Source organism: Pteronotus mesoamericanus, unplaced genomic scaffold, assembly GCF_021234165.1.
Source record: "Pteronotus mesoamericanus isolate MK-2021 breed Mesoamerican mustached bat unplaced genomic scaffold, CSHL_Meso_final scaffold_232, whole genome shotgun sequence".
NCBI classification, from domain to species: Eukaryota; Metazoa; Chordata; class Mammalia; order Chiroptera; family Mormoopidae; genus Pteronotus; species Pteronotus mesoamericanus.
Window position 1 is genome coordinate 20326308 of NW_026555311.1, and position 22840 is coordinate 20349147.

General features: G+C 36.8%; 1 protein-coding gene across 1 annotated transcript in view; it reads right to left on the reverse strand.

The window, feature by feature from the left end:
* Positions 1 to 21840, reverse strand: part of GRID2 (glutamate ionotropic receptor delta type subunit 2) — a 1366516-nt gene extending 1344676 nt beyond the window's left edge. The window contains exon 1 of the mRNA XM_054591733.1: positions 21379 to 21840. Within this exon, the coding sequence (XP_054447708.1) occupies positions 21379 to 21466 (88 nt within the window). The 5' untranslated portion in view covers positions 21467 to 21840. The remainder of the gene's footprint in view (positions 1 to 21378) is intronic.
* Between the last annotated feature and the right edge of the window lie 1000 nt (positions 21841 to 22840).

Genomic DNA, 22840 nt, shown 5'->3' on the forward strand with positions numbered 1-22840 from the left:
CCCATATTTTCATAGACAGTTTTCTTCTTCACTTGACATAATTACAAAAATCAATTAACTCTAGCCTAAAGATATTTGGCAAATATGCACAAAAAAGACAGAAATAAAATGTACAATTATTTAAATAGTACTATTATATTTTTGAGGTTTTGAGGGAAAGCAGGGAAAAGGGGGAAGCAAACTAATATATTGAAAACTCCTGTTCCAGTCACTGTTATATTTTTTTTAGAACATTGAAATACATTGTCCAAGATTGATAAAAACCAGGGTAAACTGGCATATACTCAAGCAATTAAAATAAATGTATAATGACATGTTTTGGTAGAGACAAAATTAACGTTAATAAATCTTAGCAGAAACTAGTTCCAGCATTAGCTTCCGGGGAGAAAGAGTGGATAGGAAGGAGAGAGACTGAGGAAGAAACAGTGGAGCATGCAATTTGAGGAATAGGGTTTGGACCTGAGTAGACAATTCTAGGTTCTAAAATCTTGGAGAAGTCCTAGAAAATGGTATATACACTTAATGCCCTCAGCAGCTTGTGGGAATAGTTGTCCAACAATTAGGTTAGCTACCTCTAACATTATATTAGCAGGCTTCAAAGGAATTAATTATAGTATTCTACAACAATGTAATAGAGCACAGGGAAAATGGACTAATCCTTTCTTAATGAAAACAATTATCCAATTCTACATAATTAGGCTATTTCTATCTCCTCGCTAATAACCTACATTAATTCTTCTTTGAAGATGTGACTATAGTTACATTTTTTTGGTAAAAATTATGTTTAATAGACTATTCAAAAACTCTTTATATATATATGTATATATATATATATATATATATAAAACTATGCAGCATTCAAGTCACTTAACCTCTCAATTTGCTCATCAACAGGAGGACTCTAGACAGTAGACAATCTCCAATATTCTTCCTAACTTTCAAAGTCTATGATTACATAATTTCTACAGGGAAGATGACCTAAGGAACAGGATCTCCCAGGTCTAAAAATCATGACAGATCCGAAAATCACAGATGAATAAAGGACGAAGGCTGCAGCATTCTTTGGAACACAGTGAGAGGAGGGTGCTCTCAAACCCAGTTCCACATCTGGAAAACACGGAAAGGAATAACTGGGCTGATAGAAGTAAAGAAAAGGTGGTAAAGTTTATACAGGTGGGAGGGTGGAGAGCATTAAGAAAATGGAATTATCTTCTAAAGGGTGGGCCCCTTGTAGTACAGGCTTTCCCTTGTAGTACAGGTGAGTATTCTAGGAATCCATCTGTACCAGTGAACCAACTGGAGTAGTTGTGAGAGGCTGCATGAAGCTTCAGTGAAGTTTTTCTGAAGGCTCTTTCAGCATGATTGCTCCTTTATTGATGAGTGATTTATCAGTGCACCTGCCCACACCATGAGAGTGTTCATCAGTTTTTGACCAAAAATATCATGACCCCCCATGCCCCACCCACTCTATTCACCCAGTCGTAACCCAGGTTACTTCTTTTGTTTCCCCAGATGAAAAAATTTCCCAAAGGGAAACGTTTTGCCAATGTGGGAAAGGTGAAACCAAAAAAAATGGCAAAAACACTAAAAGGCATCAAAATTGATGAGTTCAAAAGCTGTTTTGAGCAGTGGGAAAAAAAGTCTCAATAGGCACATTGCATCAAATGGAGAGTTCTTTGAAGGTAACTGAAATTTAAACATGTAAAAACAATACACAATTTTTTATATATAAATTTGGGTTTTTTGGGTCCCCCCTCATATGAACACAGTCAGCAATTACCACCTGGTGCGCCACAGGAATCGTTAAAACATGCAATACCTGACTACTTAGTGAGGGGCACTGACCTCTCTTCCCTCAGATTGTCAAATAAAAAAATGACAGCAGACAACATACAATTTTGAAGGAATCAAAATGATATGTATTTTTTGTCAGATCAGTTAAAAATATATATTTTGGTGTGCCACAGAATTTTGGTAATTAGTGTATGTGTGCCATGAGATGAAAAAGGTTGAAAATCAAAGGAAGAGCAAGAGTGTGAGGGTAAGAGGCCAATGCAGGGCATTACCTGATCACTCTGAAGAGAAACTGGACTTTGGAAAAGAGAGAAAGGAAAGGAAGTTTAATGGAATCTAAAAACTTAACACCAAATTGAAGGAGGGAAAAGAGAAATGTGCACAGGTTGAATCAATTATATAACACAGAAGTTCTAGTACAATTAGTTGAAAATCACAAAACATTATTTTATGTTTTTCTATTAGAAAAACATGTTTTTAAGTATGCACCTTTGACACTTTAACTGTTAAGGCTATTCTATCTGAAGTATTTGCTACTTTACAAAATATTTAAATAAAAATCATCAGAACTTGTTTACTTGACGATTTCTCCTTTTAAGATGTAAAACTGAAGCGAATTTAAATCTTTGTTGTAAGTTCTCTTTATATTTCTTAGAACAATCCACTCCATGTGAGAATACATGTCCTTTACTTAGTACCAGAGATACAGCATCTGAAGTCAGGTCAAATTGATGCAATTGCCAATATCCAATGAGTTCTGTTTGGAGCTGCAGTCAAACAGCAGAAAGAAAGAATGTATGTAAAAGAATAAAGGCAGTGATTACAAATACTAATTTCTGATTTTAAAAAATCAGTTAAAGATGTTTGTGTGAACAAAGACAACCTATATTTAGCTATTTTCCTTCTTTTCTGCTGCCTGTGAAGAAAAGAGCTCTAAGTAATTAAAACTGAACCAAAACAAAAACAAAACCTACATCTATTTCTTTAATCAACACAAAAGACCTAGATAAGAGGAAGGAGCAACCTATTGCTCTGTCAAAATCACTGCTTAGTGAAAGAGAATCTGCTCAGGGGAGCTTTGAGGCTGGGCCAAAGCTGATCACATGCCTGCAGATAGGAGTTTGTAATCATAGTCTGCCTTTTCCCTGTTTGCCTCCAGTCAGGCCTAACCCACGCAGAAATCTTAATACTGCCATTTCCACTCTCAAAAGACTCCTGATTTGTATAAATTGTAAAATCAACGTATTTCAAAGGGTGGCCATGAAAGCATAGCTAAATACCAGTATCAGTGATAACAAATAACATTTTAGCCATCTATTTAATGTAAATTTAGAATGAAACATCATCTTTGAAGTAGTTAACATTCAATTTAGTTACTTTAACACCAACTTTCAACTTTGATTTATATGTTGCGAAACGCCATAGCTGACATTATCATAGAATTGTACACTTGAAACCTAAATTAGTCTGTAACCATTGTCACCCCAATAAATTTCACTGAAAAGTAAAACAGAATGTCTTGCCTTCAAAAAAAAAAAAAAGAAAAGCCACAGTGATAAATCTGAACTCAGGACCAGAGGATAAATAGGGAGCCCTATCTGATCTCAGGTGTGACGTCTACTATCTAATGCACAACTCAGACCCAGGGCCCTGATTGGAAGTATATTTATATTTTAAGTTCAGTCGGCTTAAATATGAATACTAGCTATTTGCAGAATCCACAAGTCCATATTTTAAACTGTATTGCAATTCCAGGAGAGGTGGGAAGGAAGCAGGAGCAGGTAAATTTGAGACTTTCAAAGTTTCATTACTTATCTAAAGACTTCACAGTTATGAAGTGGCAAAGTGACCAAGGTAAAATTTAAATATAGTGTAACTGCAATATCAAATCCTGGGCTTCTATTTTCGGTACTGTATGCCTCTCTGAAAAACAACAACAAAAAAAAACCCCAAAAAAACTAGTCATCATAGGGTTTGGCTGACAAGATTCACTCAGGTTATCCTTCACCGATGCTGAATTTCTTATCCCTTAATCTACTGTATAGCCAGAGAGCCTGAGAGCAAGACTGAGAGATGCTGGAAGCCTTCCACCCCACTGGTGCACTCAACTTTCCATCCTTGGCTCTCTTACAATAAATAGCCCAACTTAGTAAGAATAAAAAAGAGCAAGATGCCAAAATTAAGTTCTAATAATATATCATGCATAAACTGTTTTTACTGGATTAAGCATTGACAGTATGTATTATAAAAACAAGCTGAAAAGCTAGACTCTAAACAGAGACACAGAAAGGAAAAAAAGAAGACTGGTCAATCTGGTTCGATTCCATTCCACTCCCCATTTCATTGTTTTTACACACGTGCAGACTACTGCTTCTCCTTCCTCCTTCTTCCAACTCCGCATCAGTGTTAGCAAACATTCTTATCTGAGAACACAGATCCTTAACTATGAAGTCGGTCTTCTAAGACACTTGAGAGAGAGAGAGGGAGGGAGGAAAGAGGGAAAGAAGGAAAGGAAGGGAGGGAGGGAAGGAGGGAGGAGGAAGGGAGGAGGGAGGGAGGGAGGGAGGGAAAGAACATACAAGGTCTGCAATCCCAATAAAATCCCGTTTATTGTGTTCTAAATGGAACATGTGTCCCATTTCAGGCTTAGCTTCTGCCACGCTACGAGCACAATTTTCCTTCCTTCAGTTAATTATGTTTTCAGACAATGTGTAACTAAGGAATACAAAATTCTCTGGAAATATTTGTACCCTTTCATGTTATTTTAATGATTTATGCAAGGGGATTCTACATGTAATATGCACAAAAAAAATCATATTTTTATTTTACCTTTAGTAACCTAAGACTGTCGAGATCATTTCTTTAAATTATTTTGAATGGAAAAAAATTAACAGCATAAGTTTTTTAATAGTACGTCAGATTTTGATCAATTAAAATGTATACTCATATTAGGAAATGAGAATGAAGATATATAATTTCAAGAGGTCAGTAATATTATTTAGAATTAATAATTCTGAACTGATACATAGGCACACACAGGAACGAAGTCATAAGGCTCTTGTTACCATACAATTACTATTTTCTGAAAATGTTACTTAAACTATTTCAAATAGTTTACATTTTAAATAGAAACTGACACTATTAGCATTGAATCTAAGAAAAAAAAGTTAGAAAAGTATGACAAGAAAAACACTTTTCTTTTTTAGATTAAAATAGGTTTGATGGCTATGGAGAATGGCCTTTCTTTTTCTCCAACAGGCAGGGAAGAGGATTATTGGCAAACTGCTGTCTACAATATGACACGTCATTGTCATGCCAAAATAATTTTAAGTTTAAATCAATTTCCTTCCTCTCATAATGGCTCCTTTTTTTTTTTCTGTTTCCTATATTGGTGATTATTAACAGAGGAACCAAATAGACAGTTTTCCAAAGAAGACATCCAGTAATGGCCAACAGGTACATGAAAAGATGCCCACCATCACTCACTAATTGTTAGGAAGATGCAAATCAAAACTACAGACACACCACCTCACATCTGTCAGAATGGCTATTATCAAAAAGACAATAGGTAACAAAAGCTGGTGAAAGTCTGAAGAACCCTTGTGCCCTGTTGGTGGGAATGTAAATTGCTGAAGTCACTATGAAAAACTGTAGGGAACTTTCTCAAAAAATTAAAAATAGAACTACAGTATGATCCAGCAATTCCTCTTGGGTATACATCCAAAGAACTAGAAATCGACCTCAAATAGGTACCTGTACTCCCATGTTCACTGCAGCATTATTCACAATGGCCAATATATAAAAACAAAGTGTCTGTCAAAGGATAAATGGATAAAGAATATATGTACAAATATTTCATTTTAGTATATATATAATCGGATATTATTCAGCGATGAGAAAGAAGAAAACTCTGCCCTTTGTGACAACTTGGGTGAACCCTGAGAGCAGTATCTAACTGAAATAAGTCAAAAAGAGAAGACAAATACTGAATGCTATCCTTTTATGTATGGACTCTTAAAAAGCTGATCTCAGAGAAACAAAGAGTACAATAGCAGTTACTAGGGGCCTGGGGATGGAAGAAATGAAGAAAGTAAACAAAGGGTACAAACTTTCAGTTATAAGAATAACTGTTCTGGGAATCTAATATGTATCATAGTGATTATAGTGAATAATATGGTATTACATATTTGAAAGTTGCTAAGAGAATAGATATTAAACATTGTCACCACAAAACAATGTAATTTTTATGTGATGAGATGGAAGTGTTAGTGCTAATAATTTTGCAATACATGAACATATCAAATCATATGTTGTAGACCTTAAAGTTATACAGTGTTATATGTCAAATTGATCTCAATTAGGCTTGGAAAAAAAATTCTTCTCTGCCTCTGAGGTTATTGTATGGAAACTCTTCTCTTCATTCTTTCTGATTTATATGGATTAAAATGAACTATTCCACTGAAAATTCAATCAAGGGCCACATCACAAGACTCAGTTGGCTGCAGGAAGCTGTTTATCTGTCCATCATTGAAGAATATCTCAGTTTATAGCTGGAGTAAAGGACAGTATTCAAATATCAATTTGGTAGATTAGTTTTATTATTAATTACTATAAACTTTATCTACATAAAACCAAGAAAATAACTATCTTCTCAGGAGTATTTCTAAGGATACTTTATGAAAGAATTGTTCATTCCTTTTTGACCCAAGAGTGAGATAAAAATTGTTAATAGTAGTAAAACATGAATTTAAAAAAGTATTACACAGTATCTTTTTATATATATTATAAAATATTAAAAACATGAAATGTTCCAAACTTTCTCTCATGGCATCAACCTGGTTGTTCTCTCTGAACATTCCTTCCCCTCTTATCTCTCAGTTCAATGCTTAAGGGCATTTCCTGCCCGTACTAAACGGGAAACACCGATTCCAAGACCAGGTCCTGAAGGTAGAGAAGGCAACTTGCTTAATGAATCCATCACAGAGAGCACATGCTTGGACATGGGCTTCTTAATTGTTCTCTGACTTGCCACTTCATGATCCTGGCATATTGTAAGCACTCTCCTCCCCTTCAAAGTGTTGGGAATTGAGCCACCCTATGTGGAGAATGGGGTCTAAAAGGCAAACCTCAATCCCTAACCAAAGTTGAACTACACTGAACCAGTAGATTTCATGGTAAGCAGAGGCAACAGCTTGCATGTCATTACTCACAAATCAATTACCAAGTTTCGTATGTATTTATGAAATCAATACTCACTTTAATAAATAAGACATAATAATGTTTTACTTGATCACGTCACTTTCCCTTCTCACTCTTCTTCAAATTAACCCCAAATTAACCACTAACCATATTTTTGCATTTATCGTTGTCATGTGCTTCACACTTTTTAAAAAGATGTTCAAATTCTTCCTTGTGGTCTATAATATAGCATCAGCTGCAAATATACAACATAGATGGTCAATAAATAAATTGATAGGAATGTCCAACCAACACTGTATATACATAATTACCTAACATGTTTTAGAAGTAAAGCTGAAATCCCTATTTTTTAAAAAATCACCATAGACATTACACATGAAACTGAGCTAACCATGGAGTCCTAGCTGTCAGCAGTAGGAACCCTGAAGGGCATTGTTTTGTCAATAAGGGTATTTGCATTGTGCTCCCATGTCACTCAGAATATGCCTCAATCCTCTTCAATCCTCTTCCAGGTTCAGCAGCAAAAAGGAAGTTTTATCTTCAGACTATGGGCAATATTTTGAGAAACTGAAGCTATATCTTCTCAGCAAACCTATGCATATGAGCATTCTGAAGCTGATTTTCTGGTTTATGAATTATCTGAAACCCTTTGTGCCTTATTCCTTGCTTTTAGCCATTTCATTTCTCATTAGCATTGCTACCGAAGAGTGAACAAGAAAAAGAAAAAATAAGAACAGTCAGCTTTGCTGTTTATTAACCATTTATCAACCAAGATAAGAACTCTTATGGAGAAATAGGAAAGTAGTGACCAGTTAGTTTTTGCGCAATTATTTTCATCTCTGATGCTTGTCTTCTTCACAATTACACCTACATAAGTAAAAGCTGGTATAAATTGCCCTCACTGGTGTGACTCAGTGGGTTGGGCATCACAAACTGATGGTGGCTGGTTTGATTCCTGGTCAGGACACATGCCTGGGTTGTGGGCCAGGTCCCCAGAGGCAGCCAATCAATGTGTCTTTTCTCTCGAACATCGATGTTTCTCTCCCTTTCTTTCTCCTTCCTTTCCCCTCTCCCTAAAAATAAATAAAAATAAAATCTTTTTTAAAAAAGTTAGTATAAATATGTTTTCCCAGTAACACTTATTCCACCTGAAAAGGTACCTAATTTTATTGTTCTGTGACATAATTTTTTTTATTTGCTACAGTATAAAAGTATCATTGTCATTGATGTTCTAAACATCTAGAAGAAAATACAGATTAGTAATATGAAATAGTATCCTAATAACTTCAAAAGAGGAAGAAAAAAGGAAAAGTAATTTATTTTCCCTATACCCAAGCAACTATGCGTAGAGGGACGATCTGACATGTGGCAACACATTTAGAACGGATCACATTAGTTCTATTAATTACAGGATAACTGGATCTTAAAGTCACCTCCTTTACTGGACCTTACAGCATAACTACTGGCATCTATAGAAAAAAACAAAAGATGAGAAGAGGCAAATGATAGAGACTTTCTCTTAGCTCTGACTACAACATGAGTATATTGCTTTTCTTCCCTGTAGTTACAACAAGATGAATGATTAACCATCAGAAAGCTGAGAAAAGATATTTCTACTATAAATGAAGACCTTCAGAAAGTGATAATTGTATTCCATTTATATTTTTTTCTTAAGTATGCATCTGCTTTATGGCATTTATTTAATCATCACAATCTCCTTTTTCAGAGTATACCACTATTCAGTCTTTCAACTGCGCATCCTGAATTGCTCTACCTTCAGCTTCCTGATATTATAATATTAACTCAGAAGGCAGATATGCCTAAAAATATCTAAAGAATGGAAAACATATTATGCATGTACTGTCGTATATGCATAATATACATACTAAGTATGTCAACTAAGTATATAACAGGTGCTCAAAAAGGGTTTGTTGAATAAAAGTATATCATGTAATAGTTTTCATGTAACCTTACAAGTATTTTCTACAAATGAATATGAGGATGTATTAAATAGATCATGATTTTTTAGCCTGAAAATGAGTTATCAAAAATGTCCAAAACCTACCTTGAGTTCACTACCAAAATTAGATAGTAATCCCCCTCAAATCTGTGCATGAGCTCATGCTAATGCAGTGTTAAAATTTTTAAAAATTTATAATGGTTTTCATTAAGGTCATGCCTCTTTTGGGCTATGCTGAGAATTGCTGGTAGGATTTCTTATTTTATTTATTTATTTTTAGAGAGAGGGAAGAGAGGGAGAAAAATATCATTGTGAGAAAGACATAGATCGGCTGCCTATCACAAGTGCCCTAACCAGGGATGACCTGGCAGCCGAGGCATGTGCCCTTCTAAATGGGAATAGAATCAGTGACCTTTAGCTTTGCAGGACTAAGCCCAACCAACTGAACCACACAGGTCAAGGTTAGTAGTATTTCCTTAGAAAAGAATTTACTAGATTCCTATTATCACCATTCAGAGAATCAACAAGAAAGTTATCCTACACTATAGAGCAAGACAGTAATTGACACTAGAACATTAACATAGTTTTGTCTGTTGTCACATTGTGGAGATTATCAAAAGAAAAGATCGATCTTCTAGATTTTAATCCACCTTAAACTACATACAGAACAACAGAACTGACTCTCTTGTCCCACGTTAGCTCCTAATAGATTACCTGTTCTTTGGTTTTTAAAATAAGCTAATCTGAATGTACTGCCAGTGTGCTATCATTTTAATGACATCAAGGTTATGTACATTACGCACTTCACCAATTTCAGGTGCCCATTCCAATTTAAATTTCAATTTAAACCTGCTTAGCATTTCCTTCAAATGATAACATTTCACCACCCAGGAAGTTATGAAATATTAAGTTTAAAATATCTTATAATATTATGTATCTCATTAATTATGTTACTAAGCGCCAGCCATAACACAGATTGCTTTTTTAACAGTTATTCTTATGACCAAATCACAGAACCCTCACTGTACATGTACTCCATGTTTACTCATCAATTAATACATGTAACCGAGCGGAAACGCTGACACTCACATTACGTTGTTTCCATACAACAGAATGTTTTTATAGAAGAGAAAATAATAGAAATCACAAAAAACAAACACAGAAAAATATAATTCACTAACTGCATTCTTATTTTAATACAAATCTTATTTCAGCTGCAGAATCAATGTAATATACATAACTTCTGTGTTGTTAATATGAGACCACTGGAAGAACTAAGATTCATTTTCCGAAGGCTGAATTCTAAGATTGGGAAATTTAGAACATTTTCTTTCCTCATTTTCACCTGGGGCTAAAGACCTGTCAGCTATGGTATAGCACAAACAAGTGAAATTTCCATAAAAGGAAATGTTTAAATGTGTCACTTAAAATAATTATCACATGAATTTCTCTTATCTATTTTATTTTCATGTGGCAATGATATGCATTGCTTTGTGAAATAACTATAATCTTTTTTAAAAAAATTGTTCCAAGTCATTTTTAAGTAAATCAAACACGTAACAGAATTTACTTAGAAGAAATCTATAATCAATTCAAATGTGTTGATTGCTACAAGAGGATTTTATGCTATTTTTAATACACTATTTGGGAATATTGTATGTTCTTAAAATTAGTACATTAACCTACTGGTTCTATTTGTAACAGTATATCAATACTCTTTAAGGTATAACCTACTCATAATTTCACGTAAAAAAATGTTCTCTAAATTTGAGTGCTAATCTGGGAAACTAAATGAAGAAAAATGCAGAACAACTAATAGAGTTTGTTTCAGAAAGGACATCTAAGCTTCTCTGCTTAATACTACTGGCATTGGCCCATGTAACTTGATCCAAGATTATTGAAGAAAACAAAAACAAAGAACAGTGCTATATAAACATTTGCTGTCCAAACTGAAGAATCAAACAGATTTAAATAAAAAGAAATATTTTATCTTAAATTCTCTTACTGAAAATTTTCTTATGATTGAACTTTTTAAGAATTACCACGTATATCCCGGCATTTACCTGTAAAAACAAAATCCTCCCTTTACCTCATATTCCCATCCTATTACTCCCTTGTTCTCCCTTATAGCAAAAGTTCCTCATTATATTTTTTTAATCCTTCCCAATCAGTATTTTGTCACTTCTAATCTATGAAAATCACTTTTATCAAAGTTATATTTGTCCTCAAAATTTCTAAACACAGTAGTCAAATCTCAATTTCCATCCACATTATTTAAGAGTATGTCTCAACTGCTTCTTCTTGACACTTTCCTCACTTGGCTTCCGGAACACCACATCCCCTAGTTTTCTTCCTCACAGATCACTCATCTTGCTCTTTTCCTGAATCCTTTTCCTCTCACTGACCTCTGCCTTTTGGAACGTCCTAAGGCAGAGTCCTGGAGCTCTTGTGTCTACACAGTTATTCCATCAGTGAGCTAGCCCCACCTATCGCTTTAAAGATCATGTCTGATTTATGGCCAAGTGATATCACATTGTGTAAATGCCCCATAGTTGTTTTATCCACTCATCTACTGATGGACACTTGGGCTGCTTCCATGTCTTGATGATTGTAAACAATGCTGCAATGAACATATGGGTGCTTACGTTCTTTCAAAGTAGTGTTTTGGGTTCCTTCAGATGTATTCCCAGAAGAGGAATAGCTGGGTTGAAAGGCAGATCCATTTTTTTAAAAACAAGATAATTTTACCCTCTGTGGCAGTATGGATGGACCTGGAGAACATTACCCTAAGTGAAATAAGCCAGTCAGAGAAAGACAAAAACCATATAATTCCACTCATATGTGGAATCTAATGAACAAACAAGGAAAATAGGGACAGACCCACAGGTGGAGAGCAGGCTGACAGCTGGGGGGCGGGTAGGGGCGGGGGGGGGGGGGTGAACGAAATGGATAAAGGACCCACGGACAAGGACAGCAGTGTGATGACTGCTGCGGGCGGGGTGTATAAGGGAGCTACATGGTAACAGGAAAAAATACAAAAAGATTACATTAAAAAATTAAATAAATGTAAAAAATGAAGATGTCAAAAATGATTAACTCAAATGAATGTACAGCTTGAATCCCTACATTCCAGACTCATATAATCAAATGCCAACTTAAATTCTCAAATCGGATGTGTAATAAGAATGTCAAATTTAATAAATGTGAATTTTGATATATAAAACTTGCCCATTGTCCATGTTCCCAATCTTTAGTTAACAGTAACACATTTCACCTTCTTGGCTCAGGTAAAATACCTTGGAACCCTCTTTACTTCCTCTGGATTTCTCCCAGCTGAATCATCAATCAGAAAAATCTTGTTTCTTTTACCTTCAAAGTATATCTACAATCTGAAAACTACTCATCTAATTCAGTTACAAATTAGTCCAACTTACTACCATCAAACTGAAAATTCATACAGTATTTCTACTCTACCCAGCCTTCCCAGAGAAAGTTACCTTTCTCAAATAAAAACAATTTTATATTATGCATTTGCTCTTAACACTCCAGTGGGCCTCCTATATATCCAGAAGATATAAATACCTTAGCATAACAGATAAGTCCCTAAAGGATCTTCCCTACTTGCCTCCCAGGACTTATTTCTTTCCACTACCTGCTTTGATTACTAAACAAGAGCCACACTGATTTTCAAAGTGTTCCTTAAACAAACTGAACAAATTCCTTAGAGTCTTGGCTTAGAGCCACTGCCTTCTCTATGCCTTCTGCCTGAAGTCCTTATTCATCAGGTATCCACATGACTGACTTCCTTTCTATGAATCAAGATTCTGCTCCAATGATTATCTCTTCAGACAGGTCTTACCAGACCACCCTATTCACCTGATATTCCCCTTCCTGATTCACCTGCCACTCCCCTTCATTCTGTCTTCATTGTATTCACCACTACCTGACCTTCCAAAAGCAGCATGTATTTATAAAAAATTGTATACTTATTCTTTTATGTTTAAACTTCAGTCATTTTCAAAGTATTCTCCATTTGATGCAATACACCTATCAAGATGTTTTTTCCACTGCTCTGAACAGTTTTTGAACTTTACGATTTTGATGCCTTTTAGTGTTTCTGCCATTTCTTGTTTTACATCTTCCACATTGACAAAACATTTCCCTTTTGAGGAATTTTTTCATCTGGGGAAGCAAAAAACAGTCAGTTGGGGCCAGTGAGTAGGGAGGGTGGGGTACAGGAGTCATGCCATTTTTGATCAAAAACTGCATGGTGCAGGCAGGTGCAGTCATGAATCACCCATCGTGAAATGGGCAAATGCATTGAAAGAGTCCTCAAAAAAAAATTATTGGAGCTCAGTGCAGCCTCTCAGAACAACACCAGCTGGTACATTGATACAGATGGGTTCCTAGAACACTCTCCTAGCGGAGGAAGGTTGTACCACAAGGCCCCTGACCTCCAGAGGATAATTCTGTTTTTTATCAGATCTCTCTGTATTTTCTTATTTATATTTTGCCTGCTCCATGAGAATGTAAGCTCATAATTAAAAGAGAAAGGTTACTTCCTCAACAATTCCAGGGCCTAAAATCAGTACTTCATAAAGAAGAGATTCAGAATATGCTTGTTGAAAAAAAGAATCTGTTCCCAAATAGCACACATACTACATGTTTGTAGTAATGCCTACCTTATGCTGCAGTTTCAGGAGTATTAATTTCTAGAATTTTAATGATTTTGATAATAAAGCAATGAAATAAGATTATTTCAAAAATAGTTATTTGACTTGTTAGAGAGCGAAAAAGTATATAAGAATTATTTTCATGTAATTAATTACTGGATCTTTTTCATGAATAAAAATCTTATTAATAAGGAACTTGACTACAGAGTTTATTTAAAACATTTTAACACATACAGGTAGTCCTTTTTTTTGTTTAGCTTCTTGTGCTTGCCTCTAAGCTTCCCCTTGTTCACTCAAGGAAGCTTTCATTAGGTCAACCCATCCTCAGCTCCACGCTAAGCACTAGGTGAACAACAGTAAGGCAACAGAATACCTCAGGAGGACCAAACCTATGAATAACATTGACAAAATAGTGACTGTTTCCTTTACATTCTAGTGATACTGAACAATGCTATTATTTCTGGTGTTCATCCAGTTTGTAAATTCCAAAAGTTACTTAATATAGTCCGTGACAGTTAGAACATATAAGACTACTCATTTCTCCAGTCAGCCTTAATAAGCACTAGTGTTTTAGTACAAATACTGTAAGAGTAATACTGCATGTAACGCATTAGTATTAATGCTAGACAAAAGAGAAACAAAATCTAAAAGAAATCCACCTCTCTCAATCTACTTCTGGAGTTATCTGGAATATGTGATGAACAAATGTGCATAATCTTGTTTGTACCCCACAAAATCTTCATTTAAGGGGTCCTTAATTTGAGTTATTAAGATTTTATTCTCTGGTTATTTCTCTGGTTGTTTTTGTTTTTTAATTCACTCTAAATCAGCAACTAAGTACAGTGACTGTATCTCTTCTACAAACTCCTCAAATACAGGAATATGTCTTCATTTTAGTATACATAATTTTAGAGCTTAAATAAACATTAGTCTAATTTTGCTTAAGGGTTAATAAAAATGAAAACTAGAGAAAATAAATAACTTCCCCATGTTGCTCTATTTGCTATTGTTAAAATTGGCACTCAGCCCCAGACCTTCTGACTTCAGATCCAGAACATTTTTTTACTGTCTTACCATCCATCCCCCTCTATGCTTTTCACATTCATCTGCAATTTATATCCGCATTAAAAAATTAAAATTCAACAATTTAAATTACCCGAATTCACAGATGTCTTTGTAATTATCAACCCCATAATTATTTTGGTATGTTTTCTTTTTCCTTTAGATATCCATCTGATCAGCTGATTTTATTCTGAGCTTTTAATAATACATTATTCCAACAGTTTATTAATTAATATTGGCAAAGGATAAGGCTTAACATACTATGACTAGCCTACTATTGTATTCCTTAATTATGTGATTTTGGCTGATATTAAAACCAATTTATCAGGTTAAAGTTGACTAAGTTTCATCCACTATTGGTCTTATAATGATACGTACTAGGAGAAAAATGTTGCTTCTTTAAAACATTCAATAAACAGAAAAATTAATAAGTGATAATAAACAGTGGCTTTATATTACCATAAAAACCCAATGGCACTGGCGATGGTGATGGTGATGGCGGTGTGTGGTGGAGATTGATACAATATATGGAATTTAATATCTATCAGGCCAAAATTATCTGAAAACATATATGATAAGTCACAAAATTCAATGATTGACATTATTTTTACATACAGGGTCCGGCACAAATCACACCATTTTTATTACAAAATCTTTTACTACACAATCACAAGGATGTAATTCTGTAACAGAACAATATCACACTCAAGCACACCATATGACATTTTAGGTGAAATGTTCCAATTAAAAGTATAAATTATTACATTCTTATTATTACCCTACCAACCACACTCATGCAGGCCTTACTTCTGCCAGACCTTGTATATCTGTATTGTATCCACATATATGTTCATTCATAGCTCTGTATATTTGGGTTTCATGTTACTACCATCAGTCAGTTCAGAACTCCAAATGTTCCTTAGGGAAGCCAGGACCACTGCAGCTAAGAAACTGCTTTACAAACTCATTCACTCATGTCTGTTTACACCAGCAGTATTATGCATATTTACATACTCTTGGTGTCTCAGGTTTTTCCACAGAGAATAAGTATTAGTTTAAGAATATATTTCTGTTATATTTTAAATTCGTGAAAGTACATTATGAGGTCTAGCAAGCTAATCTATTTACAGAATAAAAGGTGTTGATATGTCCTAAAATTAAATTTTTACAAGAATAAGAGAGTATGATATTTCTTCTTCAGGTTTGAAAATAAAAACCACCTGTATCTTATAGTATCACCAATCTAATTAAATGGCATTTTTTTTCTGAGAATTTAAAAGACTATATATTTCATGTGATTTTCAAGTAGGACAACAAAAGAACAGTTCAGAATGCAGTGACACCTAATGGCAAAGCTATTTTTAAAGGCCATAAATGTATTTTCTAATAAAGATTCTATTTTTAGTAAAACTCTAAGTATTGCTACTCACCAACATGCTGTCTATAATCAAATATCATGAAGATTTAATAGTAATGCCATATACTTTACCTTTCTACACTAATATATGCATGTAAAAAATTTCTGCATGAAAAAGGTGTGGTTTTAAAATTACACCATCCCTTTGAGATAAAAATTAAAGTATGATAAACTTAGACTTAGAGATTAGAATTAAGGTTAATGCATATTCCATTACTCTTAATAGTTTCAACTGTTGGATAAGTCAAAAGTTAATCATCTTGATTTCTATTCATACTTTAATTAAAATTTACAGGAGGTATTTACTGGACGTACATTTGGAGTAGAAAGCAAAGGTCCTTAGTGTATTAGTTATGTCATAGTTGATAGCATTGATTAATAACATTGTCAAACTTAATGCACATCTGAATCGTGCTGAAATAACTGTATTAATACAGAATAAAGGTAGAGTATAGTCTTATTTTAAATTCAGAATCTACTTCTTAATACTTCCTAAGTTTATATGGTATGTTATCCATACACTTGGGAGCTAAAAACTACTTTAAATAATAAAAGGATTACTGAAATCATTGAGATATCTTATACAGTACAAAGAATAATGTTAATCATCTAAAGAGATGAAAAAGAAACATTTTGGTAGAAGACACAGTACATCTTCTGGAAATGCTTTTACATTCTGTGTTTGTTAAAATAGTCCTCAGTACCAACAGAATAAACACTGATGTTTCAAATCTACTGTCTATTTTTGTTTTTAATGCAGTGATATATTTTTTTCAACCACCAATTCTGTACTTTAATTTGAACTTTCTCATGATAAAAATATTCTGAATTGTCTTAGGCTTCTCAAATGTCATAGATGATGACTATGATCTAGGAGGATAAAATACTAATGGCTTAAGAGGAAACATGAATAAATGCTTGGTTCCTATTCCATGCTGGCATAAGGTATTTTACCATGGCTGATAACAACAAAAACATGCCAGTGATTTTTGTAATATATCAGTAAATATTCAGTTTGAGTATTTCCTTGTAGAGATATATAACTAAGGATAGTTCATTTCAATCAGTTCTGTGAGTACAGGAACCAGATAAAGAAATGAGCATACATTAAACTGCTAAAACATGAGATCCTCCGTATTAGATATGAAGCAAAACACAAACTGTGCAGTTGACTGGAAATGCCACCTAATCCCTGCTTAATTAAAGCAGTGCTCTAAACCCCTGTTGTGTTAAGGGAGTAAAGAGTGTGGGACGACTGATGTATTAAGAAAATAGCACTCAGCGTAGCTAATCTCAAAGACTTTGGAGCTTTCTAGCTACATAAATCAGAGCGACTTTTGAATAGCCTCATAAAACACAGTATCATTGCCATTCCGCTCACGACTTTTTGGTTCTTCCTTCAGCATGCAGATCATTAGGAAACTTCTAAGCAATCAAGTAATGTGGGTCTGATAAAATTACTCAATCAATGCACAGGCTTAAAGTAGAAGCATAATTCAAAATTGCATAGTTTTTGTATGTCAAAAGACCCTTCTTTAGGGGGTGGGAACTACTGTGTGTGTATATGCATGAATATTTAAACAAGTGTATAAAACTGTCAACTCTTTTAAAATGTAATTTAACAGAAACTCAAAATAATTACAATATTGAACATTTTTGACTGAAATAAATATATTTGCATAGTTTAACCATTAGAATCTATCTCACCATAGTAGAGAACCAATAATGGGTTTAATAAACATATTAGAGTTCAAAATACATAATTGACTGTATTAAACCACCTGCATAAATAGTAAAAAACAAACAGAAAAAAAGAAAAATGGAGAGTTTTCATATACATATTTTGGTTCAATACCAAAAAGATTCAATATTTAAAAAACATATTACAATAGAATACTACTCAGTCATAAAAAAAGAAGGAAATCTTACCTTTTGTGACAGTATGGATGGACCTGGAGAATTTTATGCAAAGTAAAATAAGACAAATACCATGCATGTGGAATCTAATGAACAAAATAAACTAACAAACAAAATAGAAAGAGACTGGTACATACTGAGAACTAACTGACAGCTGACAGAAGGAAGGAGGGGTTGGGGAGCTGGGTGAAAAAGGTGAAAGGATTAAGCAAAACAGAACAAAAAACTCATAGGCAGACAAAAAAAGTAAGGTGATTACCACAGGAAATGGGGACTGGGGGAAGCAGAAGAGAATAAAGGAGTGATAAATAGTGATGGAAGGAGACTTGACTTAGGGCAGTGAACACATAATACCATATACAGATGATAAATTATAGAAGTGTACACCTGAAATCTATGTAATTTTATTAACCAATGTCACCACGATTAATTCAATTTTTGAAAAAAAACTGAAAGTACAAACTGACTGAGATCAGGGCAATGTCTGACACTTAATCCCTACGCCCCATACTGAAGTATGTGGAGAAAGATGTTCAATAAATACATACAGGATGATGTAAAAAAAAAAAAGAACCTATTACAGCAGTGTCTTTTTATTTTTCAAGCTTGCCTGAACTATACACATTGCAGCTACTTTCTGCTTGAACACATCACATGAGGCTGTGAAAAGCTTTCATTTCTGCATATTTCCTTATAACTCCTGAGTTGAAATATTCACTTACCTTCCTGTTTCATCACTTTTACCCCTTCAGTCCTGAAATAATATATTTACCATAAGCATATTTCTCACATTAAATATTAAATGAAGGCAATCAGCTCCTAAAAATATTTAATTCTCTTTTCCAATTCAACCAAGCAAGTAAACTGATCCAATGAATAGTAACTGGTGCTTTAAAATTTTAATATGGGCATTCAGTTTTGAACTTATTACCACCTGCCTGGGGGGCGGGGTAAAGGTGGGAGAGAATTTTAACATCTGAAGTGCACACAAATTAGTTCTGGTCATTCTTTCCTTTTTTTTTTTAATTTATGAGATAACATTTTTTTACTATGTTACTAAAGATATGGAGCATTTTAAACAATCAGTTTGCTAGATTCATGGCATTGGTAAGTAGTATGTAAAAGAAGCTAATCTTCTTGTCTAATGTACTAATTGCAGTCAAGTCAGATTAATTGCCTGAGAAGTAACAATTTCTGTTAGCAGGATATACAACAGTTCATGCATACAACCAGCTTTCTAAAGAAATCTGTAATTTGTACACAGTAACTTTTTTTGGTCCGGTTATAAATAAGTAAGCCATGTCACACTGACAGACAACAGAATGAGAAGGAAAAAATACAACAGTTGTGTTCTATTTTGAAACAAATGCCCAGACTGCATTGCAAAATAGTATTCATCTGGTAAAGGATAGCAAGAACTGTAGGTGTTTGCAAATAATGAATTTATTGTGTAGACCACAGAATAAGCAACAAATTAAGCATTTATCCACAAGCCTTCTCTCCTAAGTGATAAAGAGCATAAGGCAGAAAACTCTAATCATAAAATGAATGTAATTGTACAATGATAAAATAGATCCACATTCCTTCGCTAGTCATTTACACTGGACGTAAAAGCAAGTCATTTCTTTAAGAGGAGCACAGTTCATTTCTGAACTCTATCAGAACATTACTGAACTCCTCCATAAAACCATAATTTCTCCCTGAAAAGTTCAGAACCCGCAGGCACTGATAGCCCCCAGGCAATACGTAATCTAGCAGGCAAGCTATCTAGTACTTAATTTACTTAATGCATAAGTGCAAGATTTTCTCAATCCTGACCTCTTCGCCCCTTGCACAGAGACATATGGTTCTATTGATATAAATGATAGAGAATGGCAGACATGTTTACAAAGACAGCCTCTGAGATCTAGAGAGAGGGAGCCCCCTTGAGCTGAGGGGTTGGCCGCTAAGGGCATACACACGATAGAAAACCCTGACTTGGCAGGCAGAATCGCCACCTGCAGCAGGTTAAGCATCCAGGGGAAAGGGAGAGACAGAGAGAGAAAGAAAGAGGGGGGAGGAAGGAGGGAAAAAAGAGAGAGAGAAAGAGAGAGAGAGAGTGTGTGTGTGTGTTGTGCGGGGAAGGGGCAGAGAGACGGAAAGGCGAGATGCTGCGACCCATCTGTCTGCTCAATTTGCAGAACATCACGCCGAGTGGACAGACAACAGTCCTATGCCCGGAAAAATTCCCCAAAAGGGGCCTCTCTTCAGCCCAGTAAATGATCCTCGTTGGCCTGCAGATGCGAATTTCCAAAAAGGAAATCGCATTAACGCAGAAAAGGCTGCACGAGCTAGTCTCCGCTCAGCTCTCACGGATTAGCAAGTGAGAAGACTTGGAGCCTGGAGCTGCGAGCGCTCTGCATGATAATGACGCGCAGCCCCCGCCCGCCCCCGCCCGCCTCGGCCAGTCCGGGCCGGTCTGGTTGCCAATAGGTGGGGCCAACCCAGAGCATCTCCCAGCCCGCTCGGCGGTGTTTCTGCTGGAGTCTGGCCGCCGCACCGTAGCCGAGCGCCTCCGCTCTCCACCTTGCGCTGTAACAGAGAGTAGACGACCAGGCGAGGGAGGTGTCGGCCAAGCGGCCAACGACGGCACCCGGCGCGCTTTTGCTCCCGAGCGTCGCAGGGCCAGTCTCACTGTTGTACCAGGCCCGAGGGACGCGTGAGAGGCAGCGGGGCGCGCAGACCCAGTCCTCGCTACATCACCGCCAACCCCTCCCGCCCCCGTCGCGGCTACTCAGCTCGAGTACCGCAAAGCCGAGAGGACGAGACGAGCAAAAGGAGACTGGAGGAGCATCCAGCAACCCGTCACCATCGCACAACGCTGCGGCTAACGCAGCCCGCTCACGTTGCAAAACCACCTGTTCGATCTGAAAGGAGCTTCCCCCATCTCCCACCCCAGTTCTATTCGCCTCTCAGGTGACACCTCCTCTCTTTCCTTAAAGATAATTTTTAAAAATGGAGCAAATGTACATCCAGGAAAGAATATGGAAGGTTGAGTCGATTAAACTTCCTTTCCTCACACACAGACCCCCCGCACTCCCCGGCACACACGCACCCCGAGGTAAACTCGAGACCCCCACGCATGCAGCCCACACTCCACGATTCACCGCCAAACAGAAGCACAAGTCAAGGTTCGAGCATCATCCACATCCTGCGAGAAACTGAACAAGTGTGAGAAAAGGGTATCGGGAAGGGGCAATGAACCGCAGCCACCGCCAACAAGCCACACGGAGGGCGGAGAGGTGGGACGCAAACGGGAAACATTTGTGAACCGAAACGGTAAAAAGTACCCACCGGCAGCACCTGCCCTTACTTACCGATGTGAATGATCGAATCCGCATTCGCCGAGTCCCAGGCTTGAGACCACCACACGGACAAAACCAAGAACAAGGGGAAAACTTCCATCTCCTCCTATGCTGATTTTCTTTCAGGGTGGATTTTCTTTCAAGATTAAAAAAGAAAAGAAAAGAAAAAAAGGCAATCCAAAGAGTTGAGATCACGATTGAGTTTAGCACAGCTTTTTCTTTTTCCCCCCTAAATTCCTAGTGCCAGAGCAAAGCCTTTAATCGTCGCTGAGGAAGGCAGAGCGAAAAGGAGAAAGAGCCCAGCCTGAGGAATCCTCCTTCGCAAAGCCGTGTCAGTTGGAAGGGAATTTTGGCATCGCCAGAGTTGTTTGCAGTTTGGCTTTTTAAAAATGTATCCAGCCTCGGCTGCACTCGGGCAGGAGGGGAGGCTGGAGCTCAGACCATCCCCATCGTTGCGCCGGGGCGGCGGGTCTTCAGTCCCAGCTCCGCAGCAACTTCCAACACACCCCCCCGCCCCCCTCACGCCGGATGTTCCCCTCCCCCTCCCCAATCAAAAAGCACTCCCCTCCCAAACTAACGGCCCGCAGAGAATCACTCGTCTTCACTGCCAAAATAAAATGTAAGTGGAAAGAAAAGATTTGGAGATTCCAGGCGGCGCAGCCAGGTTCCAGCTGGGAGGGGGGAAAGCCCTCTCAAAGAGGGGTAGAAAAAGTGAACTTCAAGGTAATGCGGATAGTAATGCAGAGAAAATCCCTTTTCTGCGCGAGGCGGGGAGTGGAGCTCGGCAAGGCGGGCCCGAGAAGCCGGTTCGCTCGGGCGCGGTTGGCTGGGGTGTTGCGCCCGGCGCGAGCAGTGGGGCCAGGCGGGCGGAGGGAAGCCGCCGCGGGCTGCAGGATGCTTTTGGAGCGGTTCGCCTGGCGGGATGCAGGGAGCGAGGATAGAGCGCGCTTGGCAGCTTCAGCACTAGCCCCACGTTGCCTAGAAATGGATCGCCTAGGAGAACCAGCGAGCCCGCGAGAGAGCGGTGCTGTCAGGCGGAGACAGGGGGAAACCGAGAGAGGCTGAGCTTCTAATAACCACCTCCTCCCCCTATCTGCAATACAAGGGAGAAACAAAATAGTGCTCTCATTTCCCTTGGAATCTTCAACCGGGACTAGAAAAAGGCAGGACTCTAGGAGAAAAGACGTTGAAGCCTTAAAAAAAAAATAAAAAGAAAAAAACAAGGTTAAAGGCAACCTAAAAAACCACCCCACTTATTTAACCTTGCTATTGCCATTCTCCAACAGGTATCAGACTTTTTCTAGTCTTTGCCTTGAATTAGTCACATTGGTTTAAAAACAAATTAGGGACACCTGGTCACTAAGGGAGCTGAGACCTAGAAAGCTTTTAATGAGATTTCAATTATAAAGTTATAATTGGAGAGGACGTGCTAATTACCTTTTATACAGTGATATTTTTCCTGTCTCCAGTGTAT